The 10,184-nt window shown below is 44.1% G+C and overlaps 1 protein-coding gene across 1 annotated transcript in view; it reads right to left on the reverse strand.

The window, feature by feature from the left end:
* Positions 1-774: 774 nt before the first annotated feature.
* LOC104965777 (mitogen-activated protein kinase kinase kinase 11) overlaps positions 775-10,184 on the reverse strand; it is a 41,682-nt gene continuing 32,272 nt past the window's right edge. The window contains exons 7-10 of the mRNA XM_010794787.1: positions 7,000-7,171; positions 6,798-6,901; positions 6,021-6,632; positions 775-2,642 (exon numbers count right to left, since the gene is read on the reverse strand). Coding sequence (XP_010793089.1) covers positions 2,044-2,642; positions 6,021-6,632; positions 6,798-6,901; positions 7,000-7,171 — 1,487 coding nt within the window. The 3' untranslated portion in view covers positions 775-2,043. The remainder of the gene's footprint in view (positions 2,643-6,020; positions 6,633-6,797; positions 6,902-6,999; positions 7,172-10,184) is intronic.

Consider the following 10,184-nt stretch of genomic DNA (forward strand, 5'->3'; position numbering starts at 1 on the left):
CCCCTGGAGAAAATTCCTGACCATGAAGTATGTCATTCGATCATGGATGATAATGATAGTGAACTAAAGTTAAAGGGCAAGTTGCTGCTCCAGTGCATTCTGGAATAATTTATATTTTAGCATCTCTACAATGGATTTCTTGCTGTATTATTGCTCAATGTTGAACTTCTATGCTGTAGAAGTATCAACATGCCATCACTGTTATTCACAGGATCCTACCAGATCTGTTTAGCATTGTTAAAATGGTTGAAGTCGGACTTTTAACATAAACAAACTGTGAGGGACCAGGGTTTCGCAGCCCTGCTACATTAGCCTTGCAAAGTCAGCCTACATCTCACACCAAAGGCAGCAAATTTGATATACATGTGCTGAGATTTGATAAAGCCTGACTAGCCATTTGAATAATGAGCGTACGTTTGACGCTTAGACAGATTGCTTAGCCAAAACGCTGTAAACAGGGGGAAACAGCTAACACTTTATCTACTAGCTTTCTTCTCTTGGTATTTCACTGGCCACCTGAGTGATGACAAAACACCAGAAAGCCACTGCTATTAAACAAACAAGGAATGATGTAGTATAAATGAAACCACGCTAGCTGTTTCCCCTTGCTTCCAGCATTTATGCTAAGCTAACCAGATGCTAGCATAAGCTTCAAATGAAACGGAGTGATAAAAGAGTGGTATCACCTTTCCTTTCGCTCACAAAAAGGGCAACGTATTTCTTCACAATTAAGTTGTTGAAAAAGCAGCATGATTTTGATCACATCAGGATATATTTAACACTTCCATAACAACAATGGTTTTCCAACTTCCTCTAATAGGGTAAAGGGGAGAAATGTCAATTATGTAGTGAAAAATACTGCCAAATTGTGGGCTGGCTTTGCAAAGCTAACACTACTCTGCTGGACTGTACAAATAAATAAAATGTTAAATGAAGCTTCCATACATGTTGTAATATTTACAAATACTTGAATGTATTTGGTTGAACCTTTCTACAGCATCAGACGGGTAGTGAAAAGACAGACTGGATGATATGAAACGTGTTTAAGGTGTTGTCAACTCTGTGTACTGTCCAGTGTGGCAGAGCCCACCCGTCTGGCACTCCATGGAGGTAAAAACAATGTATTTGCAAACACTCTGTGTGCCAGCCCGTACTGTCACAGTGGCATCTTTGGCATGTGAAGGGAATGCAGAGGGCTCCCCCGGCTCGTTTCCTGTGTCGCCTGCCAGCCGAATAAATCCCTGGCATCTCAAGGGGAACGTCATTGGAATTTTATCTGCTTCCAAGTGGAATGTCTTGGTCATGGATTTGTTTTGGATTTCACGAGTGGCCGAGAATATTCACACTTTCTCCCATAATACAACAGGCAGATGCTGTTGTTTCTTTTTTAAACATAAGCTCTCCTCGAACAATGAACCTAGACATGCACACACAGACGACATTTTCTTCCACAGCAATAGCAAGCTGATTTGCAAATTTGAGTCAAATTTAAAGCATCTTCCCTACGCACCAGACAAACCATATAAGACATCTTGAAAAGATATATACTAAAAACACTTCACGAAATAAGGCACCCCAATTTTCCATTGTCCTGAATGCTTTCAGTTTGCAGAGAGGTAGAGGCAGATGAAGCTGTGCAAGGCGCCTTATCCACCTCTGCATTGTCACAATGCTTCAAAGGTAGGCGGGAGATGAAAGCAGGTGATATGAGCAGCCTGATAGGATCGGAAGATGGGACTAGTGATCTGTGTTCTGCTTCTTCAAAGGGAGAGAAACCCGGATAGAGAGGGAGAATGAAATGGGCACCAGCTATTGGTTCAAAGGCAGCTTTCCCACAATACAAAGCACCGCCTTTCACTGGCTTCCGAAGCAGCAGGCTGGCGTATCAATAGGACCTGCAATGATTGTGGGGTAAAACTCACTCAGTGGGTTGATTGATGGGTTTTTTCTTAAAGATTCCAAATGTTTGTTAAGATGGAGGACATAGTAGTGAGATGGTCCTAGACTGTGATCCTGTAACAAACCCCCGGCCTTGCCTCGTGTTTAGAACCTATCGTCTCTGAGTTGCGTTGGGGACTTGAAGGGCTTGAGCCCCAGTGTCTTGCGGGGGTGAGCCCTCTCTTTGGTAACATCCAGGGGTCTGCTGCAGGCCGCCCAGCCCAGGTCGATGAGGGGCGAGTCGGCCGGGTTGAGGGGCGCTATACGGAAGGTTGGCAGCGTGGGGGAACCGTTAGTGGAGCACGGGGCAGAACGGGAGGTGGGAAAGGGAGTGGAGAAGGGGTCGAAGGGAGAAGCCGTGTCCGAGCCGCTCGAGGGGTCAGCCTTGAGGGCGAAGGGGTCGCAGTCCGGTGAGGGGAAGGGGTCACAGTTGGTGAAGGGGTTTGTAGGGGAAGGCTGGTAGCCCAGAGGATTGCTGTCAGAGCGGTGCGGGCTGCGGCACCCAGAGGTCCCGCCACCGGCTGAGATGAAGCTCCAGGGGTCGATGCGGGGGCGGATGGGGGACGGGCGAGGCCGGGGGATCACGCTGACCTCCAGGCGTCGGGTTTTGGGGCTGGAGAGGGCGGGGCTAGGGTGGAGGGGAGAGGGCACAGGAGGCTTATCACCAGGTTCCTGTGAGTCCTGGCACAAGGGCGGGTCCAAAACTGGAGGGAACAGAAAGACAAAGCATTCAAGGGACACCATTAAGGATTACACAAGGTTACTGGATTGGTGAATACTGAGTAGAAAGAATGTGGAGGCTAAGGTGCCCTGATTTTTAGTCACCTAGTAATAATCAAGCTTTAAATACACTGGGTCCTACATTTCCCATAGTCCAAATCAGAAGCATCTTTAAGGTTTTCTGTCAAATAGTTTCAGTCTCAAGCAGAATTCCAAATAGTATTGGACTTCTAATCAAGAGCCACAGAAGTAATTATATAATATGTCAACTGACCAGGACTGTCGAATGATGTATGATATAGGGTATGTCCATTGTGTTTACATGTGTGTTGTTACTTTATGCTTGTTAAAAGGTCCAAACCATTGAGGAACTGGTCTGACAGATTATTGCCTATTAAGGAATGAATGGCTCTTTATTACCTTAAGGCACATGTGTCAAACCCAAGGCCCGGGGGCCAAATCAGGCCCTTGGTGGATTTAATTTCGGCCTGCAGGATCATTTCTAATTACTATTAGATCTGGCCCTCCGGTATATTGCACGCACACCTTCACTCAATCCTGAGGGTCTCCTCAGCTCAGAGCCTGACCCCAAACATTGATGAACTTGCACCCAAGATGAGATGCCAAGTATCTGGCTTGAACTAGCATCACAGAGCAGCACACTGAGTTTACATGGATGTTTCCTTCTGCACTTTGTTTCTTGAGACAACAGGGCATGTTTGGTTTGTTCTTTAAGGGGAATAGTTTTTTTGAAGCTGTTGTTGGCCTGCTGACAAATGTATGTATATAAGTTGTTTTTATAGGCAATAATTTAAGCTTTGTTTGTCCCAGGTTTAATATGTGCAATAGGTTCATTTCAATAAGTTTTGCAATAAACATTGAACCAGTCCGGCCCTCGACTAGTACCCATTTTAAAAAATGTTGCCCACTGTGTATTTGAATTTGACACCCCTGCCTTAAGCTGTATGTATTAAATACAAGATAGTCGTTGTATTTAAGTTGTTTGATTTGTTATTATTTTATTTATTAAGGATATTTTAATATTTTCCTTCACATTCCAATTCTGAAGTCTGAATATACTAAATCATTTATTAAGGTTAATGCTGTTTGACACCCTGTTCTTGCCTTTTTATGCTAATATATTATTTGTATGTCCGTGGCAGAACATTTTCCTAAACAGACCATGAGATCATTTATTGCAATTATTTCTGGGACAACATATTGTCAAACAAAAGAAGTTAATGTGATGCAAATTCATCTTTATTTCTATGATCGTGTGGGTTTCCTTTAAAAAAGGACACATTTTCATAAAAAGGCTGAATATTTGTATCTTCTTCTGTTTCACCTTCTTTCCTAAGGAGGCTCTAATTGTTATTCAAATTCTACTCTCAAACCACTGCAGTGTTGCACTGGTGCTCTTTTGCAGACCTCTCCAATCTCAAATATGCATTTGCGTGCTAAAATTCTGCAAAACACATAAACCTGTAGGATTAAAATTATTCAATCTAAAACATGAAAGTGGTACATTATTAGTGTAAAAAAGAAATGGAACATTCACAAGCAAAACATGTGGATGTAATTACTCTAAATTAATTTCAACATAAGGCGTAACAAGTTGACAGAGCTGCAACAGCAAGTGTAAATTAGCACTGACAAGAACATTAAACTCGGAATAAATCAGCCTGAATGAACATTTGCTGTTTCCAAATGTGAAGCGTCTGCCAAATGGCGTTATTTACATCAACAGCAACTCTCAGAGGCTGCTCGGCTATTCAGCTGACACCAAAAGAAAAAGAGCATTCAGGAGTCACACGAGAGCAACCGGTAGTGAAGGATTCCTCTGCATTCATCTCTCTCTTTCAAGCAAGCATTTACTGCCGGCAACCTCGTGGCAGTCTGTCTATGCATCTGAGTCATTGCAGGCAATAAACATAATAAGATGTTTAGCTAAAACACCCGCTGCTTAATTACGTGTGGCTTTTTGCCTCTGTGCGCCCCAATGTAATGAGTGCATGGGGTTTGTGAGATTAAGGTTGTTAGCAGAAGGAACAGGCGAGGCATGTCTGCTCAGTATCTGGGGGCAGCGCTGCAAGAGCCTCTGTGTGGAGAATCCAAGCTTTGTGAGTCAAATAGAGCAGATATAGACTGTGAAACGTTACCAGAGGGCACTCTTAAAGCCCCGGTAAAGCCCACTCGCTCTTAAAAACAACCTATACCCACGCCTCCGTCATTACGGCTCTAAACTGTGTCGGAGCTTCTCAGAAATGCACATTATCTCTGGTTAAATACAAGTGAATGTGCTGTACAGTGGATTCAAGTGTTGCCGATATGCACATCATCCCTGAATTTGAACAAAAGCATAAAACATGCCTCATGAGAACGCTCCACTCTCATGTAATTATAAGGACGCTAATCCCTCTTGAATGTGATCTTTAGCATGTTTGAATTCTTTACACTTGTTATATAGGCATACAGTTGCCATGCCTCAAAAGGAAAAAGAGCTTGAACTGGAGCGTAAATACACCCGACATGCACCCAGCCAAACTATAACAGGAAGTGACGTGTGCACCATTAACGCACCTAGATGTTTTGCATTAATGTTCAACTTTGCTTTAAAAGAAAACTCTGACTTGAAAGAGGGAAAAACAACAGACGATTGGATTTGATTGGTATTAGCAGTGAGTATGGAGGGGCCAGCTGTTACCTGCGATATGCAAATAGGAGAAGACGAGCTTTGATGTAAATGAAAAAAGCTTGTGCAGCATTAAAGCCTCCCTTGTGCCAGACAGATCTTTCTTTAGAAAAGTGACAATAACAATTCAAGCTGTGAAGGAACATTGTCATGCTGAAAAGGTACATTTTTCAAGGTTGGATCCAATTTCAGTGCGAGGCCTCCTTAAAATATGCTTTCAAGGAAATGCAGATGAATCACGCAGATAAATTAAAAACCAAATCATGGATTCAATTTGGAGAGGAGACTCATTTTAAAAGGAGCACTCCAGTGATTTAGTGTAGCACTTTCATAAAGTTGAGGAAGAAACAAATAGTTTATAAAAAGAACGTTCAAAATCAAGCAGCAGACCTTTGACGTTTAGCCTTTAGTATTTAGTCATGCTGCCAAGTTACTGGGCTTCCTTCACTTCCCACAATGCAACTGTGCAATATATACCTGGCTGCTATATCTCAGAACTGTTACAGGATGTGTATTTTGTAAATTGTAAAATTTTTTGACATCTCACAACCCCAGTTAGTAACACAGGCTTTCTTTTTCAAATGTGTGAGTTCTCCAAGTCACAAGTTAGCTAACATTGACTTGTATTATTGGATGTAGTGCCCCTTAAGGGTAGAAGAGTCCCACTGACCTAGCTGGGAGGCGTGCAGGCCGTGGCTGGACCTTCTCCTCCGCTCCGCTCTGTGCTCGCAGGATTCACAGCCAACCCCCCCATTAGTTGACTGGGAAATTGGGGTCCATTCCCCTGGGCTGGCCTTGCTGTGCCGAATGGGGGTCCGGGGACTCTGAGGGCTGTGCGGCATCTGCGGTGTCCGGCGGCCGCTCCTCTCACGGGGGTTTGGCGGAGGCGGCGTCAGGGGCAAGGGCTTCAGTTCCTGGTACTGCATCGCTAAATCTAAGAGTGGCCTGGGGAGCTGCTCCGAGGTGGAAAAGGTAATGAGGTCGTCCACAACTGGGGGGTCTGAAATGAGGGGCATGGGCAAAGAGATCTCTGGTTCGGAGGGGGTGTGGTTCTCTAGGGAAGGGAGGTTAGTTCGAGGTGGCACCCTTGGGGGAATATCCAGGCAGCGGCCGAGTCCTATAGAGGCCACGAGGGAGCCGCAGCCCAGTATGGCCCGGTGGGTGCCCTTAATGAGGCCCCTCCTCTCAGGCCTGGGGGAGCCAGCCGGGGAGGACCCCCGCTCCTCGCTGAGCGAGTCTCGCTGAGGTATAGGGAGCCGCAGGCTGTCCTTCACTGAGGCTCCTGCAAAGAGAGGAAAATGTTTTAGAAAGACGGAAAAAGAGACGAGCCATTTATAATTCATTTAGCTTTTATGCATAATCCATAGTCATGGCAGCGTGAATTATAACAGTGGCTAATGGAAGATATGCGGCTGGCGGTTAGCTGCTGATGGAGGCCGTTAGATACCGTTCTGAGCTGTGGGCTCGGAGGGTCTGTACTCCTCAAAGTCATCCTTGGATTCACCCCCCTCGTTGCTGTCTGACTCCAGTAGCTTGGCCCTCATAGACAGACTGAAAGAAATGAAAAAAGGATTTAATCATGATCATTAATGCAGTAGAGTTCAATCCCACCTTTTAAAAAGGTTGACATGTCAAAGAAAAGGCTGTACCTGCTTTCCTGGGGACTGAGGCGCAGGACTTTGGGGCTTTTGGGGCTTTTGGGGCTCTGGGGCCTCCAGTGAGGGCCAGCCCTCAGGTCCCCATTTGCTTGTTTATGAGAAGGGGCCTCTATGGGGAAGACTGGGCTCAAACCAAACGTCCTGTTGTTGTCACTGGGACTGACTGCAGGGGAAAGAGGACAAAAATAAATGATATACGTTGGAAAGTCATCAGTATGCATCCTGCTTAGCTGTATCTTAATGAGGAGTGCATTTTTTAAAAGGCAGTTCACGCCAATAAATCGACGGCAACCCTGTAATCATTCCCAACACAATGACCTTTAATTGACTACTGCTACAGCTGGAACTCAAGTCATGACAATGCATTTTTTCTGCGCATATTTCTGCACAGCTTAAGTTTTGATTAAAAAGTCCCTATTATGCTTTTTCGCTTTTTCCTTTCTTTGCAGCAGTGGCGGAATCAGGGTATGGCTGGGGTAGGCTAAAGCCATACCAAGAAATGGCTTAGCCCTACCTTAGCCCGACCATGAAAAAGTATGTTAAAGTAAGCATGTTGAGAACACGGATTGCGAAAATCTACCAGTGTGTCCACAACACACAAACTGATCCTGCTGTAACAACAGGTGCACGTTACTGACGCAATATGGTTGAGACCATTCGGGTTTATGCTAGAGGGGTGCAAGGAATAGTCTAAGTAGTGGGGAGTTTTATACACTAAAGGTGTGGAAATTCTCTCGCGTTATAATATCAGCACGGCCGCGGTCAGATCAAAATGCCTCCGAATGCAATTTGAATAGACCTACAGCCAATCAGAGCAACGAAACGATGGGTCTGCTGCGTCATGCATTACTGATACGTCACGTTCACAGTGAAAAGTCCCCAAAGTCGCGCCGAGTAAATTGCAGACAGACCGCAGAACTTCTAGGATTAATTTAATTAATTTCGGATGGATAGATTTGTTCTTAAACACATAGCAGAATAGGCTATTGTATTGTTTAACTCACACCTGTTGCTCTCGATGTAATTTAGTTGATAAAAGGAGACTAATAAAAGCCTCACGCGTGGCGTTTCACTGCCAAGGGGGGCGATATAGCTTGTATGTAATCACATTACAAATACTGACTTGAGCCCCACCACTGTATGGGTTAGCCCTACCATAGACTACCCAACGAAAATACTCTGGCGCTGCCACTGCTTTGCAGTGTGTTACACAGGTACATACATGTAAATAGTCTGTAAAGTCTTAAAGTTCCCTCTCCCGCACACTCCCCCTCCCTGCCAGAAAGGCCTCCATTGGACTCATTTGTTTACTTCGTAACATAGTGACATCACTACAAAACACTCACGCCTCTATTGGCGAGCACTCCAACACATTGCAGGTGGTTCGCAGAGTAGATCGTGTGAGATGAGCCAAACCAGAAGAGTTGCAGATTGCTAATATAAAGTTGAGATTTCACATGGCACCTTGCACAGGCTCCGCCTCCACGCCGCTCACAAATGCCTCACAAGCTGGCCTATGCAGCTCTCACAAAGTGTGTGAACGCTGTGTGAAAGTTTATTCACACCCAGCATGGGGACACTAGGCTTCCTGCCACAACACCTCCCAATAAACACAGCGCACTCTTCTGAAAACCTTATGCAGAATTCTCAACAGTAACACCTGACATGTTAGTGAAATAAAAGAGAAGTTGAAATTGTTCTCTTCTTTTAACTAAGCTACGGTGCTGCATATTCCCTCATTCATCTGGCTTCATTTCAGAAATGGGAAAAAGTAAAATATTCAGTCCGAATGGATATGTTGTATTATTTCCTTTGGCCCTTGCTACACGGCAGGCTTGGCTGCACTTTGCCTCCCATCACTCTCCAATCAAATGTTTTCAAAGCAATCACAGAGGTCAGGTGACAGTCGCAACAATGCAATTTCATCCCGATCGGACCATGGCTTGCAAACACAGCGTGTTCCTCTTTTAAAAAAACAATTTACGCAACGTGTCTCTTTTAATGTCATCATGTGTTGATGGGATACTTTCTATTCACAACATTTTTTGTTTTAGACTTCACCATTTTATCCTCTGCCCATACTATTTGGGCTTTTATAAAAACATGTTTACAAGCTTTATTGTTTAAAAGCACTATTTTTCTCATAATGTCAACCTGAATCGAGTTGTAATGGTTATGGATTTCTATTTTAATTAAGTTGTTCAATGTCTTTCAGCACATGACAGACATCTTACTGGATACTAAAAGTGCTAATTGTTCCCAGAGTTTAAAAAGTCCCTAAAGAGAATTGGAAAGTTTAAATTTGATTTGTTATCTAAAAAAGGCACAAAGAGAGAGGTAATTTCCAAGAGGTTTCATTGTGCTCTCCTATACTCATTTGTATTAACATAACACAAACCCTGTTGAATAGACTCTGTGGAGTAATACAAATCCATTTGGCAGCTATCTAGACAAATAAGTTTGCAGAGCCCCAGCAATAAATCACTGCTTACTACTGAGAGGGCAAGCATAAATACCCACTAAACACATTTTAATGACAGACACACTCATGCCCTAGTGATAGCCATTAAGGAAAGTCATTAGGAAGCAAAGGAAACCAGCCTTTTATTTGAAGAATAAATGAAGCTGGCAGATGTTGCAGATTTACTAACCACTTTTACACATAAATGTTTCACTGCAATTTGTGCTTTTTTGTCAACACCCGCTGGTAATTGTTTTGGGGGAAAAAAACTCCCTTTCACTGCCTGTTGCTTTACCACAAATGTCCTTTTGGGTTTTGTTAAGACAGCCTTCGACCTACTGGCTACAAATTCCCTCCGAAGGGAAATGATCCCGGGGCGTTTGTCTAGGAGCCCGACAAGCATAAGAGTTCTGTAAATCTCTGCCTCCAAACCTCCTTAACCCCTTCTCCTAGAGCAGTGAATTCCTCCCTGCTTATTTTTAATTCAGTAAACCACACTGTAGCCACTACATGCATATAAAACTGCGCACCCTTTTTGCCTGGAAAATACAGCTCAATGGCCCCCCCCGCTGCAGCACTGAGCGAACTGCAGGCAGGGGGAGCGGAGCGGGGCTGCAGTGGAAAAAAGCTGCTGAGAGGAAGTCAGATAATATTTGGACTGGAAAAGACTGTTGAAAAGGGAAAAGGCTGTGTGTGTGAGAGAGCAGTAAAGCAG

The sequence above is a fragment of the Notothenia coriiceps genome, unplaced genomic scaffold (assembly GCF_000735185.1).
Source record: "Notothenia coriiceps isolate Sejong01 unplaced genomic scaffold, NC01 NC01_scaffold00037246, whole genome shotgun sequence".
Lineage (NCBI taxonomy): Eukaryota > Metazoa > Chordata > Actinopteri > Perciformes > Nototheniidae > Notothenia > Notothenia coriiceps.